The sequence below is a fragment of the Gossypium hirsutum genome, chromosome A02 (genome assembly GCF_007990345.1).
Source record: "Gossypium hirsutum isolate 1008001.06 chromosome A02, Gossypium_hirsutum_v2.1, whole genome shotgun sequence".
Taxonomy (NCBI): Eukaryota; Viridiplantae; Streptophyta; class Magnoliopsida; order Malvales; family Malvaceae; genus Gossypium; species Gossypium hirsutum.
In genome coordinates, this window is record NC_053425.1 from 89,919,277 (window position 1) to 89,941,600 (window position 22,324).

General features: G+C 35.0%; 1 protein-coding gene and 1 pseudogene across 1 annotated transcript; both read right to left on the reverse strand.

Moving 5' to 3' along the window:
* Window positions 1–4,578: 4,578 nt before the first annotated feature.
* Window positions 4,579–5,106, reverse strand: LOC107952405 (uncharacterized). Its single transcript, XM_016887663.1, has 2 exons — window positions 4,932–5,106; window positions 4,579–4,766 (listed from the first exon to the last, which is right to left on the reverse strand). Exons 1-2 carry the CDS (start codon window positions 5,104–5,106, stop codon window positions 4,579–4,581), a joined length of 363 nt encoding a protein of 120 aa, XP_016743152.1.
* Window positions 5,107–15,659: 10,553 nt separating this feature from the next.
* LOC107952404 (tubulin beta-6 chain-like) lies at window positions 15,660–16,986 on the reverse strand (annotated as a pseudogene).
* Window positions 16,987–22,324: the final 5,338 nt, after the last annotated feature.

Sequence of the window (22,324 nt, forward strand, 5' to 3'; positions counted from 1 at the left end):
TGAAATATCAATGGATAAACATGTAGTACACTCGAAGTGTACTAAACTGTAATATGTCAACTCATATTCAGGGGTACCCATTAGGGCACATAATCAGGAAGCACTCTCTAAAGCCATATAACAGAAGCTCATATGAACCATGTAACAGGAAGCTTATCCGGGCAGTATAACAGGAAACTCATAAAAGTTTGAAACAAAAAGCTCTTGTGAGCTTAACAGGTAACTCCGAAGAGCTATTATTAGGAAGCTCCAAATAGCCGTATATCAGGAAGTTCAAGCGAGCTATATCAGGAAGCTCATAAAGAGCCTATATCGAGATGCTCATAAAGAGCTGCGGTATGTCAGCATTATATGCAGGATCCATACCGATCATATAACAGGACACTCACAAAGTGCTGCAGTATGATCGCAACACATGCAGGGTCAATACCGATTGGGGATGCTCGTAGGAACCATGTAACGAAAAGCTCGAGAGGGCTTCTAACAGAACACTCTTTCGAGCTATAGTGTGTCTGCAACATATGCAAGACCATATCCAATACCAGAAATCCTGTATCCATCGAATTTCATTTATTCAAACGGGACTTTATATTTATCAAAAATCATTAGATATATGTTCAATTTCATATATATATGAGATTTACACAAATTCACAAATACAACATTCAATTCAATCATATAAGTATACAAAATTTAGTTACACGAACTTACCTCGATAATTGTTCGTGTTCGTAGGCTACTAATCCGATACTTTTTATTTTTCTCGATCCAAGTGCGATCTAGGTATATGAGTAAATTTAACTCATTTTAATAAAATTCACATTCTATTTCATCCAATTCATATATGAGGCAAAAATTACCATTTTGCCCCTATATTTCTAATAAATGGCGATTTCATCCATAAGCTTGGAAAATGAAATTCACGCAATTTAATCCTTATTCCAAGTCTAACTGGATTTTTCATATAACATTTACAGCCCATGTAGTTCATAAAATTTAGAAATTTTCCATGAATTTTACATATTTATAATTTAGTTCCTAAATCACAATTTCATCAAAATTCACTTTATAAAAATTGTTTATCTATCAACAACCTTTCATTTTCTACCATAAATTTCAAAATTTCAGCATACTCATCTATGGAAAACTTTTAATACTTTGATAACTTTACAAATTAATCCCCAAAATAGGTAGATTAGGTTACTACGATCTCGAAAATATAAAATTACTAAAAATGGGACATGAATGTTACCCAATTAAGCCAATTTAGCTAGCTTGAACTCTTTTCTCTTAGCTAGGGTTTCCATGAAAATAATTTGGGGAAAGATGATGAAAATGATGATATTTTGTTATGTAATTTAATTATCATCTTTTATTTTTCCACTTTCCAATTTAGTCATTTTATTTTCTTAAACTTCCATGGATGAATCATCACAAATATCTACTAACTTCTCTTAATGGTCTATTTGCCTTATAACGACCTCAAATTTTGAATCCATAGCTATTTAGCCCTTCTAGCTACTAGAATTCAACTTTTGCATTTTATGAAATTTGGTCCTTTCTATAATTAAACATGAAATCGGTAAAATTTTCTTATTGAAATTTTCATACATCTTTCCTATCATAATGTAGATCATACAATATTATTAAAATAAATTTTCTTTTTGACTCGAATTTGTGGCCCCGAAACTACTGTTCTGATTTCACTAAAAACGAGCTACTACATATACCATTTCAATATAAACTTACCATTTGAGCCATACCATTCATGCATCATATGTACCAAATTGACACAACTCAACCATCATCAAAATGGTACCAAAACAACTAATTCATACATACCAAATTCAACATCTATGCATTCAACAAAACATCAAATTGAAGTCCACCTATACATGCCATTATAACCTTGGCCAAAATAGTAAAAACTACTGATATAATTGTTGGATAGTGTGATAGATCTCCGACGAGCTTCCAAACCAATCGAGCTTCCGATTATCTATAAAACATAGGAAAGAAAACTACGTAAGCACACAATGCTTAGTAAGTTCAAAAAACATGAATATAACTTACCATTTCAATGCATAACATTAAGATTAAGCATAACATAATCCAACCATAAGCTTGGAACACGCCTAAGCACCATCAACAACACATGTCAGTGCATTAACATATAATTCATTTGAATTATCACAAGGAAAGCAATTTGTACATGCACATACTACTTTTGAGTGTGTCATTTTCATAAACATAACATACTGTAACACCCCAAACCCGTTCTAGACGTTATGGCCGAATCTGGCGATGTCACATGTGAATGTTTTTGGAAACCCTTTTCACTACGTGAAAACCATTTTAGTTATTATCTTTAATTTAGTCTACAGTCATATTTCAAATCGCAGAAGCTTTCAAAACCAATTTGTGTTACGAAAACCTTAGTTATTTCGAGAAAACCATTCTCTAGCATTGCAGTTCTAAAATCTGAATTCATAGTTCAAATCCCAAATCAAAACCAAAAGTCCAAGTCCAAGATTACATCCAAAATTCCCAAAACAATTAAGAAAGAATGAAATAAAATGTTTAAACTATAAAACCCATAAGTAGAAAACTGGGGTCACCAATGAGTCCTCCGCTACACCAATTTAACTACTGCTAGGGATTACCTGAACAGATAAAACAAAAAAGGGTGAGTTTCGCAACTCGGAGTGTACATTCCCATAGTTCAACATACATACAGACAAATATCAGAAAATAGTCATACTTCGGGCCTAAGCCATTTATAGAATCGGTGTGAGCTTTAGCCCATTTAGAAACAGAATCAGATGCATAAATAAAGTTGGGCCTTAGCCCACGAAGTTAGATATAACATGCAACAGATTAGATATATAGAAAAAATATGCCCACCAACCCTGCACACCAACTCCGTCCAACCCAACACACCATGTGGGGATAAAATCGAATCACCCATCCCTACACACCAAACATGGGGATAATATCGACCAATCCAACCCTACACACTATAAGGCACCACAATGTAGCACATGTCATAAATATGCAACTTAGCTGCCAAACAACAGGCTGATGAATCTTTTTAGATACTTCCTTCACTTCATCAAACCCACCCTAATGCAATGCAGCATACAAACATGACATGCTAATAAACAGATTAACATACATATACCCATATACAGAATAGAACAGATATACATGCTAACTAGCACATGCATTAATCATACCTCACATAATCAGATCAGATCTACACAAATTAGAGGTCTAAATAATGCTTATCGACCCTATAACCGGTCACAGTCGACTTGGGCGACCCGTGCAACCTTACAGAACATTTCAGAAAAATAGGCTCACACGCCCATGTGACATGCCCGTATGGGCCCACACACCCGTGTGGCCCACATAGCCCAAATTAGCCTTGACCTTGCCAAAATTTCTACAAGCCCATGTGGTTTACCCTCTGGCCCACACGGCCCAATTGGTCAGCCTGTGTCTGGCACACGGCCTAGCTCATTATCACAAGGCCGTGTCGTGCGCCCGTGTCACATGCGCATGACCTGATTCATCTACCACACGGCTGTGTATCGCCACACGGCCTACCACATGGGTAGTCCATACGCCCATGTGGCGTCGACAGTTTACTTTTCAACTTTCGCCGAACCTCATTTTTTTGTGTAATTGGAGTATACACCTGGTATCAATTTGAAGCTAAGGCAACCACAAACACTTCAGAACCTAATATCAAACAACACGTCCCTTAGTTAGTCATTTAAACCAAGTTTCTAAGAACGACAAATCCTGAAAGCTAACGATGTCCATACCTCTGACAATCAACAGTAGTTCCTTGTTGTCTAAAGTGTCGTTTTAGCAATCCACAGCACCTATATTGTCTCCTAAATAGAAAAGAGTCTCTTAAAGACTCAACAAACATAAAAACAAGACAAAAAACACCCCAACACTTACCAAATTCGCGCCAAACGCAGAGATAAGTAACGATGACAAAAAATGACCAAAAACTAATATTAAAATAAAGCAAAATTCAGTAGCAACAGGAGATTTTCAGCTGGAAAGAGAAAGAAAATAGAGAAAAATATGGAGGGGAAGTTTGTAGGAAGATACGGCAGGAAGAGAGTGAAATAATTTGGGTTACTCCCAAATCCCTTGTTTTGCTCCCACTAAACTTCAACTATTACAAACACTCAGTATCACAAGCCAACTCAAACACCCCCACGGCATTAGTAGCAAAAATAATGCCTTCATTCAGACTCGAACGCAAGACCTCCCTTACATCCACACTCCCATTATCCACCAGACCAGCAGATCCATTCTTGCAAGCTTTTCCAACCAATTACTTATAAGCCCTATAACCCAAGACAAGGCTTCATACATATAAAAAGCCAAAATTTTTCCCAAGTTCAGGTTTGAACTCAAGACCTCACACATACAGAACACTTAACCACTGAAGTAGATACAAAATTATGTCAATTAATCACAAAAGCCAAAATATAAAATTTGGGGCGTTACAACTCTACCCCTTAAAAGAAAATTTCGTCCTCGAAATTTACCTGATCAAAAAAGGTGAGGATACTGCTGTCGCCTCGAATCCTTTGGCTCCCAAGTAGCCTCCACAGTGCTATAATTCCGCCACAGCACCTTCACTAAGAGGATGGATTTCCTACACAAAACTTTAACATCGTAATCCAAAATCTGAACTGGATCCTCTTCAAAATTCAGATTTGATCGAACCTCAATTTCCTCTACAGGCACAATGTGTGAAGGATCAGAGTGGTAACATCTCAACATTGAGACATGGAACACATAATGTATATGATCCAACTCTGGAGGTAGCTCCAACTGATATGTGACTGGTCCTACTTGCTTCAAAATTCAGTACGGCCCAATAAACCGATGATTTAGCTTACCCGTACGACCGAACCTCAACACCTTATTCCATGGCGAGACCTTAAGAAAAACCATGTCCCCCAGAGAATATTCAATGTCTTTCCTCTTCAAATCAGCATAGGACTTCTGTCTATCAGACACTGCTTTCAGTTGATCTCGAATCAAACAGACTTTATCCTCTGTCTCTGATACCATTTCCGAACTCAGAACACGTCACTCACCTAACTCAATCTAGCATAAAGGAGTGTGACACTTATGACCATATAGTGCCTCGTACGGTGCCATCTCTATACTAGATTGATAGCTGTTATTGTAAACGAACTATTCTAACGGCAATAACTCCTCTCAACTACCTCGAAAATCTATAATGTAACCCCTCAACATGTCCTCCAATATCTGGATCACCCTCTCCGACTGACCATCTGTCTAAAGATGGAAAGCAGTACAGAAGTCTAATCTCGAACCTAAAGCCTCATGAAGCTTCTGCCAGAATCAAAACGTAAATTGAGGATCCCATCAGAATTGATCAAAATAAGAACCCTATGAAGTCTCACTATCTCTGAGATGTAAAGCTTAGACAACTTCTGTAGGGAGAAGTCTGTCCTGACCGGAATGAAATGTGCAATCTTGGTCAATCGATCCATGATAACCCAAACAGAATCCTTCTTAATGGGTGTTAGAGGTAACCCACTAATGAAGTCCATCGTTACTCGCTCCCATTTCCACATCGGTATCTTAACCGGCTGTAGTAAACTTGAAGGTAACTGATGTTCATCCTTAACTTGCTAACACATCAAACAGCGAGCAACAAAGTCGGTAACCTCACGTTTCAACCCTAGCCACCAATACAACTCTTGCAAGTCTCGGTACATTTTGTTTCCACCGGGGTGCATAGCATAGGCTACTATGTGCTTCTCTTAGAATCGACTGTCTTAAGTCCTCATCTTTCGGCACACAGATCCGTCTTCGGAAACACAATACTCCATCATCATTAATCCCAAAATCTGAAGTAATCCCACTCTCCACCTGATGAAACCTCAACTCAAGAGACTTATCTCCCTTCTATTTATCCCTGATCTTATTAATCCATGTCGGTCTTACTTGTAGCTCGGCCAATAGACTCCCATCATCAAATAAATTGAATCGAACGAACATCGCTCTCAAGTCGGTCATAGCCCTACGGCTTAACACATCAGCCACCACATTGGCCTTACCAGGATGATACTCGATACAACAGTCATAATCCTTAAGTAGTTCAACCCATCGATGCTGTCTAAAGTTTAACTCCTTTTGATTGAGGAGATACTTGAGGCTATTGTGGTCAGTGTAGATGGTACACTTTTCACCGTACAGATAGTGCCTCCAGATCTTAAAAGCAAATACTACTGCCGCCAACTCCAAATCGTGTGTCGAATAATTAACATTGTGAATCTTGAGCTGCCGAGATGCATAAGCAACAACTTTACCGTCTTGCATCAGAACACAACCCAAACCCACATGTGACGCATCACTGAAAACCACAAAATTCTTACGAGATTTAGGCTGAATCAGAACATGAGCTTGAGTTAACACCGTCTTGAGCTTATCAAAGCTCTCCTGCTGTGCATCAGTCCAACCAAAAGGAACTCCCTTACGCAAAAGCTTAGTCAATAGAGCTGCGATCAAGGAGAACCTCTCTATGAACCGTCTATAATATCCTGCCAGCCCCAGAAGACTAAGAACCTTAGACACATTCTTCGGCTGTTTCTAATCCAACATAGCCTCAACTTTACGAGGGTCCACTCTAATCCCCTCTGCAGAAACTAAATGTCCCAAAAATATCACTTCTCAAAGCCAGAATTCACACTTACTGAACTTCGCATACAGCTTCTTCTCACGAAGAATCTACAGTACCACCACAGATACATATGGTGCTCACCCTCGATCTTAGAATATACCAAGATGTCATTGATGAAAACTACCACAAACTAATCTAAGTAGGGCTAGAACACTTAATTCATCAAGTCCATGAATGCCGCTGGTGCATTCGTCAACCCAAAAGGCATAACTAGGAACTCGTAATGTCCATACCGAGTCCTAAATTCCGTCATATACACATCGGCCTTCTTTACTTTCAACTGATGGTAACCTGACCACAGATCGATCTTAGAGAACACTGAGGCCCCTCTGAACTGGTTGAATAAGTCGTCTATCATTCGAAGTGGATACTTATTCTTGATCGTCAATTTATTCAACTGACAGTAATCGATACACATCCTCATTGTACCGTCTTTTTTCTTTACGAACAAAATAGGTGCTCCCCACGGAGACAAGCTAGGCTGAATAAATCCATGATCCAGCAACTCCTGTAGTTGAGCCTTAAGTTCAGTCAGCTCCTTCGGTGCCATAAGATAAAGGGCAATAGACACTGGAGTTGTACCAGGAGTCAACTTGATACCAAATTCTATCTCTCAACTCGGAGGCAATCCTTGTAGTTCCTCTGGAAATACATCTGGAAAGTCTCTCATAGTTCTAATATCCTTAACCGAAGAGCCCACAGAATCAGAAACACTGATGTAGGCCAGATATGCCTCACATCCTTTCCTCACTAACTTTTCGGCTGCCCACGCAGAAATCACATTAGTTAGATAATCTCGTCATTCTCCAATTACAACTACTTCGTTATCCTCCTCGATTGCACAATCCAGACTCACTCGATGTTTAACTAACCAGTCCATACCCAGAATTATGTTGAACTCTCCAAACAGAAGCTCCATCAGATCAGCCAAAAATACCGTCCCTTAGACTTCTAACGGAACGTCCTTAAATAATTTACTGACTCCAATTGACTGCCCCAACGCATTCACCACGATTATCTCACTCGAAGTGCTCTTAGACGATAACCCCAAGGTCTCAGACACGGTACTAGCTACATAAGAGTGTGTAGAACCTATGTCTATCAATGCAAAGTAAGGTACATTAAAAATTAAAAATGTACCCGTGATAACATTCAGAGCACCTCCATCCTCACGGCGACGAGTAGTATAAACCAAAACAGTTTGCCTCATCTCAATCGACCCAGTACCTCTGCCCGGTGCTCTCTGCCCTCGGCCCATGCCATTACCACCCCTGGCCTGTCCTCGACCCTTAAGTGGTAGCTAAACCACTCTCGGCGGCTGTGCAGTCTTATTAATCGGAGCTTGCATCTGATTAGCTATCAACGGGCAGTCCTTAACTCGATGCTCAAGCAGCTAAACCATAATTCTTTAAAAATTTTGCAAATTAATCCCCAGGCTAGCTAGATTAAGCTACAACGATCCTGAAAACATAAAAAATAATTAAAAATAGGCTTGAAAACCTACCTTGCATAAAGAATTTTCCATAGCTGAAAGCTCTCCCCCTCTTAACAATGAAAATTCAGTGCTTTTAGGCTACGAATAAAGAAGATGACATCATTTTGTTTTTAATGTACTTAACATTTTAATAATTGTCCATTTATCAAAATAACCTTTAAAACTTTAATAAGTTCAATAAAACCTTGCCATGAATGTCCAATAACAACAAGAATGGTCTAATTACCATTTAAGTCTACTTGGTTTCATTTCCGTAGCATTTTAACCCTTTTAACTAATAGAACTCTACTTTTGCATCTTTTACGATTTAGTTCGTTTTACATAATTAAACATGCAAACGTTAAAATTTCTTAACGAAATTTTTATATGACCTTTCTAATATTCCAAAGACATTAAATATTAATTTACTCATCATATTTTTGGTCCTAAAACCACTGTTTTGATTTCTCTAAAAACGAGCTATTACATAGGCTCTTTTACAATATTAGAAAAAACATTCCTTAGAGATTAGAACTCATAACACTTTTGGAGAATTTTTGTGTTTACATTTTGAGGGTTATTTGTTTTTTGATTTATGGGGTTTAGTTTTTATCTCCAACTTTATAGTCTTCGTTCTTTTTTCATTATAGTAAAATTATCTTTTCCCATGGTTTTTTATCCTCTTTGGAGGGAATTTTCCACGTTAAATTTGTGTGTTTAATTTCTCAATTTCTTCAGCTATTTTTACTTGTTCGTTGCTTAATCGAGTCGATTCCCAACAGGAGATTTAGCAAGCATTTAATGTGCAATTAAACCAAGGATGCAATAAAACAATTTTACCAAATTTAATAGGTTAATAGCTAGACTTAAAGAAAGCCATCATTTCCCACTATGTTATGAATCATACTGATAGCCATTTATTATTATACTTAATTATAAATTAAGTATATAAATATGTATATGCTAGTGGGAAAGTAGATAATATTTTTATCATCTTCCTCCCATAATCGATTATAAAAAATAAGGTTAAGTTCATCTTCATTTGCCGATAAAAATTCAAGGGTAAGTAAGTTAAATTTTCAACAATTTTCTTTAGATTTATGAAGTAGAAAACTTAATGTAACCAACCCAGTTGATAATTTAGTAATCTTGAGAGTTAGTGTGAGTTCTCATTGTTGGATACATTGTAATTGAAAGCTAGAAACAACAGATTGAGTATCAAGCTTAGTTTATGTGAGATCGTGTTGATAGTGAAGTGGGTTAACTTGGTGTGTATTGAATTGAGTTAGAACTTTATAGTCATTATTGATTTCTTAAAGACCTAATTGTAAGGAAAAAAAACTTTAGGATTTTTTGGTATAAAATGATAGTTTGAGGTTCCTAGATAATAATTATGAAATCATATTTTGATTCGATCAGGATAATTAAAAGATACGAGGATTTCAGACAATAAGGTTCAAAAGGTTAAGTAGAGTTATATATCTCATGACATTGGTAACCATTGAGTGGCTATTATATGTTAAGTTCATGACTTCTTATTGCATATTTATATGCTTGATTAGAGAAAAAAGTTAAAAAGGAGTTGAGGCAAGCAAAGAAAAATGAAAGTTTAAAGTGATGATCAGTGAATAAGTTCTCATTTATTTTAATCACCTTGATAAGTAAGTCTAGTTGAACTTACTATACTTATTTTATATCTATTGTGCTTTACTTATATGTGTGTGGTATGGCTCAACAATAATGAAAGTTGACACAAGATGAATTTGATGTGTGAAAGCTAAAAATGGAATGAAAGATTAAATTCATACTTTATGAACATGAATAGCATGTGTTAGTTAATGAGCTAAGTGATTATATAATGCTATATTAATATATAAATATGAAACAAATGTTAAAATGTTAAGAATGACCATGTTATGCTAAATCATTATGTAATTCTAACATTAACTAATGTGTAAATATGAATGAATGATTATTTTAATCTATGTGATCCAAGGACCTAGTTGAGAAATCTCAACTCATGTGAATTGTAACGCCCTCAGCTTGATTCGATTCATCGTATCCAAATACTATGTGTTACCACTCTAACACAAACTTATACTTAATCAAAACATACAACTTTCAACAACACATCTTCTTTAATAGCATTGCCTAGGCGTACAACGTGTACTTACAACCATTTAACAGGACCTTTCACTTGACGAAGACTTACAAGTATATATATCCTGCTTATTTACATTACTTTACTTATTTTACCTCTAAGCAATACTATTGGCAGCGTTTATAATACAAACACATTCTATACATGCCATAAGGCTTATAAACAATTTTCATAACTTATTCACAATATTTCTATCGGACTTGAATACGTCTCTTCTCTTTTTCTATATGCATAACAGCCCATCTCGCCAATCCTTCAGCGTAGCCTTGGCGTCGTCCTTCTTAGCGTAGCCTTTAATCTACTTACCTGTTACAAGAAGACACAGAGGGAAGTTCGATAGAACTTAGTGAGTAAACCTTAATTGACCTAAATCCTATTCGAGAATAACTATCTCATTACTCTTATTCTTCAGCTTGACTCTAGCAAATACGTCCTTTGGATCCTATCCATTTTATTGTTGGTGTCTCATTTCATTCTGAGATCATAACATGCATCACCTATCATCGTTACCTTAATCAAATTCTTCAGGTTGTTCTTTCGTAATATCATAACCATTCTTGTTACAAAGGGCCTTACAGAAAAAATATCTTTGGTTTGCCACTCACGCTGGCGCATTCTAGTCTCGTTCTTCTTACCATGTTACTACACTAGTTTCGCCACAACACCTCTTATGGAGCCCTTTCTTTAAGAGTTTGCCATAGGTTCATTTCTTTTCGTTCAAAGTCCACCATAAAGGCATTCTTTTTCAAAGATAGCCACAAAGACTTCCTTACCCAGAAATTGTCAGAAAGTCATCCTTTTAATTAAGTACTTTCCACAAAGGCTTTCCTTTCAGAGCATCACCACAAGAGCGTCCTTCAAGAAGTTCGCCATGAAGGCTTACATTTCTAGAGTTTTGCCACAAAGGCATCCTTTACATCCAATACTCGCCATAGAGGATTTCATGTCCAGAGTTGTGCCACAAAGGCTATCCTTTACTTTCAATACTCGCTACAAAGGTTTTCTTGTCCAGAGATTTGCCACAAGGGCTGTTATTTACATTCAGTACTTGCCACAAAGGCTTTCCTTTGACCAAGATCGCCACAAAGGCTTTTTCCTTTCCTGGTGATTTAGATGATAGGGGTTTTCCTAGACTCACATTTAGTGAGGTTCACCCCTCATCGTCCTAGAAAGTTTATCATTATCCTAGTGATTTTAAATTTATTCTGAAGACTCTAAATTTTCTTAAGCTCGATTTATTAATCTCATAAAAAAATTTAATATTTCAAGATTTTTTTTGTTTGTACATGTTCTGGTAGCATCTTTCATTCATATCAAATGCCAGGACAGATGAGGGATATTAGAGAAAAAAATTGAAGTTTGAATTAACTAGCTCCTAGGCTCGATTAATCCTTGATGATCATTTTCCCTTTAGTGCTGGATTCATTCACCTACTTCGTTTGCTTCGAAATTTTCAAAATAAAAAACAATCAATACTAAAATTCATAATCCATTATTTTTAAATTGAATCAAATGCTAAACGTTACCCTATATTTTTAGCCAGCAACTAATGAAAGCCACTCAAAAAATCAAACACTCTTTCCAACACCAAAAGTCAACAACAAAGGTGCGAATAGAGATGAAAATCTATTTAAAGTGTGAAAAATTTTATTGATTAGTTCAAAAAATATAAAAGAATGATTTAAATTTTTGAAGAATTGAATGGGCTTAATATTGGAAAGGGTTTTAAGAGAAAAAAATTTGTTATTGATTACTTTAGTAGAGAAAGGCACACGAAGGAAAAAAAAGTGAAACAATTTTTTTCTTTCTTTTATTTAATAGGGTCAAGTATTGTAGAATAAAATGGCGTGGAGCTCTCTCTCTCTGTTAAATGCTCTAAAGGTTAATGACAACATAAGACCTTGTTTTTATTTTATTTTACAAATCAATCCTAAGTTTTTAACTACCCAATTAACCATTCAATTTCTTTAATATTTCAATTTAGTCAACAACCCAACTAAAATCTAATTAAAAATTCTAATAAATTAATAACATTATCAATGAAAAAATTCATTTTAACAGTTTTATTCTAGCTTATGAATGAAAAAATCGAGTTTACAAAAAAATAACCATTCGATATACATCTACCCTATATATAATTCTCTATGCCCATGTAATACTAAACTTAAAATAATACCAATCAAGGACACTAAAACTCTTCAAACCTTGAACGATGATACCATCCTTCCAAGATACGACTTCAAGCTCCTTGGAAAATGTTTTTCACCTACATGTTTAAACAACTAACGTGTCAAGCTCAAAGAGCTTAGTAAGTACACAAAGATTTTCCTACTTTTCCTTACCCTCTTATCGTGGTTGTGCCTTTTAAATAATAAAAATATGTTCAATTATAACATTTAATATGAAAAGATATGTTCAAACCTTTCATTGTTTATCATAAAACTTAAGTCACTTAAGTTTAGTTCATTTAATGAATCTCTACTCAATCTCAAGGTGCTTTAAACTTATTAAAATCATACTTAGAGAATGGACATTTGTTTATGATATTTTATCTTTAATCACCTTATTCAAGTTATGTATTTATGGATTCATCTTAATAACCTAGCCTATCTTTTATGACATTAAACTCAAAGTTCATTCTAAAATCTCTATTTCCTTATTATACAAATGATAACTCGACTTAGGTTTCTTATCAAACCTCATATTTTGCAACTTATAATCAAATATTCACTTATTTCCCAATTGTAACAAAACACTTTATTATTATCCCATTATTACAAGAACATTTATTTAATCATTTGTTAACATAATTTTAAACATATGACCCTTAGTAACCTTTGGTGACTCATACATCAGATGTACATTCATCACTCCAATATAAATTTGCACCATAGTGCTCCAACCTACACTCTAATAGAAATGTGCATTGTAATGCTCCATCCCACACTCTAATATAAGCATGCAAAAGTGCCATATACATAATAAACTCGAATTTATCATGTTCGGTACAACCCCAAATCTCTTACATCACACACTATTTTATTCCTATTGGCATTTCAATTACATCGTGACTAAGTACCACCAAATTAGTAGGGCTAATCACAATTCTCATAACATTTACAAGTTCATTCAACACATCATCCATTCATTCCACTTAAAGTCAACATTATCCACATCAATTTATAATAAAAGAGAATAACACATATACCCTTCACTAAATATATTTTTTATACATTCAATTTATTCACAAAAGACGCATTTTCTATTACAACTCATGCGGCCAAAGAAATTTAATATTCCAGCCCTTCAAAATAGGGTGTTTAGTTGTACACCAATCACTAAATTATTTTGTATCTTGGCCTGCAAAATTTGAAACTAAGATCCATTTGTTATTTTAAAAACTAGACTCGATGAAATTTTTACCATAAAAATTTTAAATTTTAACTCAAAGTACATTAATACTAGAAATTTGTTAAAATTAACTCAAATGTTGTTATCTAGTAGCTTTAGTCCTTTTCACTCAATTATATTTTTCTCCTAGCTAAAAATTTGAATCCTTTTTTGGTTAGTTCCATTTAAAACCAAACTTATCAACTCTATAATAAGATAAAGCTCCCCATCTAATTCAATTTCTACAATTTTTGGCACACTTTAAAGTTGGAACACTATTGTTGTTTCTACAAAACTGCTTACATATTCTTTAATTAACTACTTTTGGTCAAATTCTCAACTAAGCCTTAGCCACTAACACTTTCATTCACTTTTTTCTAATCAAATCAAATACTAACTAATTTCATTCATCCTCTCCCTAATGTTATTTTTTTACATAATTGTGGCACATTATAGTTTATTTTCATTTTTAAAAAATTAGCATACTTCATAATTACCAAAATTTAACTTACTAAATATTTAAATAATTTTATGTCATAAATTTTTAATGCAATAAATATATCCAACTAAACTACTTATTAATAATCTCCTCATCATACTCATTATAAGGAAAGTATGAAATCCTTAAGAAAGCACTAAAACTCAAAACTGAACTTTCCATTACTTGGATGTTCTTTTTCTCTATCTTAGAATTTCACTTTCCATCATTTTCTCTTTTTCTTAGAAATAATATATATATACCAATAATCTCAAATAACTTAAAGAGGAGATGATGGATCTATGATTTTTTTTACCTTCTTGAAGCATTCTCTACATAGTCAAAGTATTTCCTCTCTAAACTCATGAACCCTTAAGCTTAGATGAAGAAGATGGTGGTGGAAATGAATTTAGAAAGTGATTTACTAAGTGATTTTAGTGAGAATTCAAGGTGGATGATTTGAATTTGGATTTTAAATGAAGAAATAAAAGAAATAGGGTTTAGGAGAGATTTTTTTTCTCCCTTGCTTTGCTAGGACAAAAAATCGGGGGTGTTTAGGAATAGAGATGTTCAAATTTTGGTTAAAACCAAATTAACTGACTGAATTGATCTAGTTCAGTTAATCTGTCAGTTAATCGATCTAATTCAACTAGAGTTCGGTTAATGACTTTTTGAAAGCTCAGTTATTGGTTAATTCGGTTAACCCGAACTTAATAATTAATAACACAAATTATATGTAGTTTTAATTCGGATAATTCAATCAAATGAATATTATCAATTTATTTATTTTTATATTTTATACTTGTTTTAACAAAAAAACATATAAATTTTGATTAATCGACCGAATTAACCGAAATATTTCCATTCGATTAGTTTTTTTTAAATTTCGGTTCAATTAATGGTTAAATGATTGAAAAGTATTAATTCAATTAATATTAATTTAATTTAGCTAACCGCTCAGTTAACTGTTTGAACACCCCTAATTAGAAATGAGCAAAAATACTTACTCTTTTTATTCCTTTACTTATTTAAAAAAAAAAAGTGGTCAAAGCTAAAAAATAATCAAATATAAAAAATCATGGTCAAAGGATTATGGAATGTGTGATCCATTCAATCTTCAAGCTTTAATCATATTCAAATATCTCATCTTATAATATTTTCATCTTATAAATACCCTTATATGTAAAATTTATACTTTAGCCTCTTTTCATCACTTACTACATTTTCTTTACATCAAATTTAATACTTCATAAATCATAACGATACTCTAATATTAGTTTACTTGTGATAAAAATTAAAATTTGATTTATGTACATTTCAATCTTTTTTTATTATAATTTAAAAGTGATTTTTATCTTTTTAATACATATTTCATGTCATTATTGTTAGCATAACTAATAAAAGTTAGTTAGTCTGTTAGTAGTTCCACTGTTAATAACGGGTTAACTGTTAGTCTATTAGTAGTTAACTTGAGAGTCCTGAAACAGATATTGTACAAAGCTTCATTGTCCAACACCATACACTCATCTGTATTTTCGACAAGCTGATGAATAGAAAGGGTGGCATTATATGGCTCAACCACAGTATCTGAAACCTTTGGTGATGGGAAGACTGAGAACGTGAGCATCATTCTATCAGGGTATTCTTCTCTGATCCTGGAAGTCAACAGAGTACCCATACCCGAACCAGTTCCCACTCCAAGAGAGTGGCAAACTTGAAAACCTTGGAGACAATCACAATTCTCAGCTTCCTTTCTGACAACATCAAGAACAGAATCAGTAAGCTCAGCTCCTTCAGTATAATGCCCCTTAGCCCAATTATTACCAGCTCTAGATTGGCCGAAGATAAAGTTATCAGGCCTAAAGATCTAACCATAAGGCCCGGTTCTTACACTATCCATGGTCCCGGGCTCAAGATCCATGAGCACGGCGCATGGGACAAACCTTCCACAAGAAGCCTCATTGTAGATTCGAAGTGGATTTCTCGACCCGTGAAATGAAAAAATAGCCTCTGGAGTGAGAAAGAAAACAATAACAATAAATAAAAGAAATAAAATGAAGGAAATATATCAGACTATAGTAATTTAATACACATAGAAATTAGAAAAATACATAAAAATATTGATTTTTATCAATTTCACGAACAGGATCCAAGAATAAGATTAGTTGATGGAGGGGGAGGGGTAGATCTGGGGATCAACCAGTAGCGAGAGAAGGGATCGCTTCTTCCTTGAATTGAAGAGTTCGTTCAAAAAGTTCATCTATCTGATTGATGAGCCATAAGACAATTCATGGTTCAGACGACTAGTAAAAATAGAAAAGAATAAACGAATTGAGTTCATGGATTTACATAAGTTAGGTTATGGACCAATACAAGAAAATATTTTTTTATATTCGAAACCAATTAATTATAAGGGGCAGTGCACGAGAAATCAAATCATACATAAAAAATCGAATCCCCCAGCGCCCCCATAACATAAGGTGCTCGGAAATGGTTGAAGTAGTTGAATAGGAGGATTACCTTTGTTGGCAACTCAACCTCCATTCAGGGTATGTTCAAGCGAGTGAGTGAGCAATTCACTGCTATGTTCAGGAGGAAGGCTTTCTAGCACTGGTACACTGGTGAAGGAATGGATGAAATGGAATTCACTGAGGCTGAGAGAAACATGAATGACCTTGTTTCTGAATATCAACAATATCAGAATGAGTAGCTGACGGACTGGTAGGCTGCGACATGGATAAACGAAGGAGAAAAGAGAAAAAAAATTCTTGGGATCAATTGGCTCTTGATACCATGTTAAGCTAAGTAAAGAATACAATCAAGAGAATATCATCTTATTACTTGATTCATGAACAGAGTAGATACATGCTATTATATACTAGAATAAGCATGCTGACCATGCAAGTTAACTACTAACAGACTAACAGTTAACCCGTTATTAACAGTGGAACTACTAACAGACTAACTAACTTTTATTAATTAACGATGGGAGCCCTCCATTCGCTGACCAGCATCTGTATCGTAGCATTGTTGGCATGCTCCCATACGTTTGCATTACACGGCCTGGTCTGTCCCTTTTTGTTAATAAGCTTAGTCAATAAACGAATTCTCCAAGTGATACTCATTGGAAAGCTATCAAACGTGTGTTGCGATATCTTATTGGCACTATAGATTATGGGTTGTTGCTTTCCAAGGGACAATTTGAATTAGTTTTCTATTCTGATGCTGATTGGGCGTCCTCTGTTGAAGATCGTCGTTCCACCTCTGGATATGTGGTGTACTTAGGCTCCAGTCCTATTGTTTGGTGCTCAAAGAAGCAACCAGTTGTGTCTAGATCCTCCTCTGAAGCTGAATATTGAAGCCTTGCTAATTGTGTGTCTGAGTTGCTGTGGTTCAAACAGTTGCTCAATGAGCTTGTCTTGCTTCTTTGTTAGCCTCCCGTGATTTGGTGTGACAATACCTCTACTGTCTCAATGGCAGCAAATCCTACACATCATGCCAAGGTCAAACATGTGGAGATTGATCATCATTTCGTTCGTGAAAAAGTTCTTGACGGCACCCTGCAATTCAACTTTGTTCCATCTGAAAAACAGATAGCTGATGTTCTCACCAAGCCCATTACACCCAAGGCATTTGCTTCCTTTCGAACTGCTCTACAAGTCTTCTCTAGTGCTGATGTTGCTTTGATAGAAAACAAAAATGGAAGAAACTAGGAGAATGTTAGCATAACTAATAAAAGTTAGTTAGTCTGTTAGTAGTTCCACTGTTAATAACGGGTTAACTGTTAGTCTGTTAGTAGTTAACTTGCATGGTCAGCATGCTTATTCTAGTATATAATAGCATATATCTACTCTGTTCATGAATCAAGTAATAAGATGATATTCTCTTGATTATATTCTTTACTTAGCTTAACAATTATCATTCCAAATAATCATTATTAACTCATATTTTCTCTATTAGGATAATTTGTACTTTAATCGTCATACTTTTCAAATTTTATAATTTACTTATTTTTTTCATATTCACAATCCTCTATATTGATTTCCATCTCCAAAATAAAATTAATTTCTTATGATTTTTCTATAACTAACTTATTTCTGCATTTCCTCGATACTTCATTGTATTTGTTCTCAAAATAATATCTAATATTGTACTGAAATTTTTTGAAATGTTACAATATGTCTTTGATTGACGCGTAAGCAATAAATGTTAAATTAGATACACCTATAAATAACAAATTTTGAATAAGTAATATTAAAAAAATTCAATATATAAAACAATTATATATTGAAATAGTTTTCCCCCTTAAATTATTTTTCTTAGATTTCAAAATTAGTATTAATTCTAGGAATTGAATTATTATATTATTTATAAAATATAAAAAAGTTCAAGTATGATTTAATTTTTAAAAAATGTAATAAATTTAATAATTTTTTTCTATTAATGGTTTAAAACTTTTTTTTTCTTAATCTAAATATAGATTCAAAGTAAAAATAAATTCAAAATATTTTTTAAAATATAAAATATTATTGTCCATTTTCAAAATTTAGGAATTAACTATAATAGTTTCTATACTTATAAGCTACATTCAATTAATTCATATTATTTGAGAAAATTATACTCAATTAGTATATTTTTTTTTCAAATTAGTAAATTATATTTGAAATATTACTTATAAAAGAAATAAAATTTTGCTAAAAATTTTTATTCATAGCATAACAGTAACACCCTGAACCCGGCCTAGAAGTTTAGACCGAATTTCGAATGTCACATTGATCACCGAAGTGATCGTACGTAAATTTTTACAAAACATGTTGACACGTCAAATCGTAACATTTAATCGTTTAAAATCCAATCAATAAAATTACAGTTAAGATAATATATATGAGCGGGATAAACTTAAATCGAAACTTGTGCCTCAGTTTTATAAAACCTTAATTTTCAAAACCAAATAACAAAGTAGAAACTAAAAACACAAACTGATAGCTTATTTTCCACTGAGACTGTCTGAGACCTACGCATACCGAGCCCAGTGTCAGAAATCAAAAAAGGTACCTGAAAGGGAAAACTGAGAGGGGTTGAGCTACTCGAGCTTAGTGTGAGTCCGAATCAAGACTAAAAATAGAAATACAGAACACAATTCAATATTGAACAACTACAAATATATATACAGAAATAGAAGGTGATTTCGAGATCAACGTGCCAACGGAACGTAATATTTCAAACATACCAAATCATGCCCAGCCACTCAGTCATATGTGTTTTTAGTCAGACGGAATATAGTCAGATCATCTAGCACCCAGAATGCTCAAACAGATGCGTATGAAAAGTAGTCAAGAAATAAAACCCACCCAACCAGCCAACACACCTCTGCGTCCCCTGATCACACCCCATAAGAGCTGATTAAACTCATCCAACCAAAACACACCACATAGAACCTCGAAGGCCTATCCAACCCCACATACCATGTTTATGGACTAAGCCACTCAGATATTTATACATAGTAGAGCTGACGTATATACAGTACAGTGCAATGCGGTAGTCCACTGTACAGTCATGTTGCAGTTTAAACTGCCAGATCAGATAATAGTGTGCAGCAAAGCTGACGCACTTACGGTATAGTGCGATAAATCATTGTACGAATAAATTGAAGTAGAACTACCAGATCAGATCAGAACCAAACTCCCTTCTCTTCGCAATCCCACCCAAAACTTAACTTTATGCAAGTATATGTATGTTTACATTATCACAGGAAATAATGAGCACATCCATAGTCAATCAAATAGAAACAGATATGCACACACATACCCAGCTAACCAGGTCCAGAGTTAGACATCTCACACAACAATTACCAATATCACATAAGTCGCAACCCAAAACAAAGTTTTAATTACCCTTCTTAAGGCTTAGCCAAGGGCTGAAGCACACAAACACATTATTAGATCAGAAACGCACACAGAACCAATGTAAGTGTCTTAAAACCACACGCCCATGTTCTCCGGCCATGTGGAAATGCCTAGGTCATGTGGGAGGTCAAAAGCCTATGTAAAAAGGGGCACACGACCATGTAACTGAGGCAGACGCCCGTGTGAAGAGAAGCACACGGTCGTGTGACTAAGGCAAACGCCTGTGTGGACTAAGGACATGGTTGTGGGAGCAGGTTGCGTAACTCTCTATCTATTTGCACTAAAATAGAGTACAAGCTGACACGACCATGTGAGGGACTTACATGCCCGAGTGGGATCCCTAAATCACTAAATTAGTCACACGATCGTGTGGCACAAAGTCACTCAAACTCTAACCCCCAAACACACATGCTCGTGTGCCCGAGAGGCACGACCTTGTGAAAAACGACAAAAATCCCCAAATCAGCCACACGGCCATGTGACACCTAAATCAGCCCGGAAGCCCTAATTCCCAAAAGCACACAGCCATGTGTACCAGCACACGCCAGTGTGGACACCCGTGTGGTCACAAAACCACCCTAAAATAGCCTTGAAAAACATGCTATCAGCCACAAAGCACTCTCCAGCCCTCGATAGATAAAAAATAAACCAATTTATACAACTTCTAAGCATAAGACAATAAAACAACATCAGTATTAATAGGCTTGCGAACACTCATACACACAATAATGACTTTTCATAAAGTTGAAACAGGATTCGCAAATAAGACAGAAAAATATACGAAACCCACACCTGATTCGAAAATGGTAGAGCAAAATTCTTCATTGTACTTGCAACAAAACTCACTTTCTAGAGGAAAGAAAGGAAAATCGAAGAGAAAACCATAACCATAGTAAAATAAAATAAAATAAAACCAATAGAAGAGAAAAAGAACGTCCCAGCCAAAAGAAGAAAAATAAAAACCCAAAAACAAAATAAAAATAAAAATAAATAAGTAAATAATTAAACAATTATATATTAAATTAAAAAACAAAAGTATTCCTCTCAAAAAGCACACAAGGACTCGAATCAAGGACCCTATGACAAACTAACACACACTCAACCACTAGACCAGCAAGCCCATTCTGTCACTTAAACATACAACCAAACACAATAGCGCAATATTCTCACTGACCCTAACCATAAAAGTCAAAACACCTAACCCAAAAATTTGAAGTGTTACAACTTACCCCTCCTTAAAGAAATCTCGTCCCCAAAATTTCCAACTAACAGAATAGTGGTATAACACAACCTATACCACCACACTCCCACTGCGCACTCTAGCCCGAGTAGGACCGAATCAAACTTAAGACCTCATACACACCCAGAACACTTAACTACTGAAGCAGATACACAATATCCTATCAGACATAAATTTCAATACTCTAATCTAAACGTCGAATCATTCACATCCATACATGTCCCAAAATCATCGAGGACACTCCCAGATACGATGTTCTATGGACCCACATTGAAAACATGCTCCTGCCTTTTTCCAGCAATCGCCCGGATGGCACTTCTTATAGTGCTCACAAAACAGAGTGCTAGCACAACTACCAGCACCCACAACTACCGGCACCCTCCGCACAACCGCTATTGCCATTTAAATGCATTTTAACACGCTTCACAGAATGAGGCCCAACCTCGGAGAACTGCGATCTCTTTTCTTCTTACAATCTACACACCTAGCTTGAATCGTTTCACTAGTCCCCCTTACCCTAGCCTCAAACACCTTCTCTAGTACTTTCCTCACTACCTAAGCCAATACCTCAATAAAAAGCTTCAGGTTATCCCTACCCGAAATTGGCAGAATCATACTGACCCCTGACTCTTGAACAGACTCACGCCCTGGAGAAGTAGATGCCTCCTCCCGATCTTGCTTACCCTCAGAATCCATATCAGTCTTGTCGCTAACTTAGAATATCTACATTTTCAGAGAACAAAACAGTTTCGAGTTTCTACCTAGACCAGTATCAAAGTTTCAGACAGTTCTTTTCTGTAAAAATTTTTCCAAAACACAAATCGTTTCAGCTTACTGTGGTAAAGTTTTCTCAAAAATTCTTTTTTTTAAAACAACCACATGCGCACCTGGATATGTAAAAACACAGGCCAAGTTTTTACAAACCTG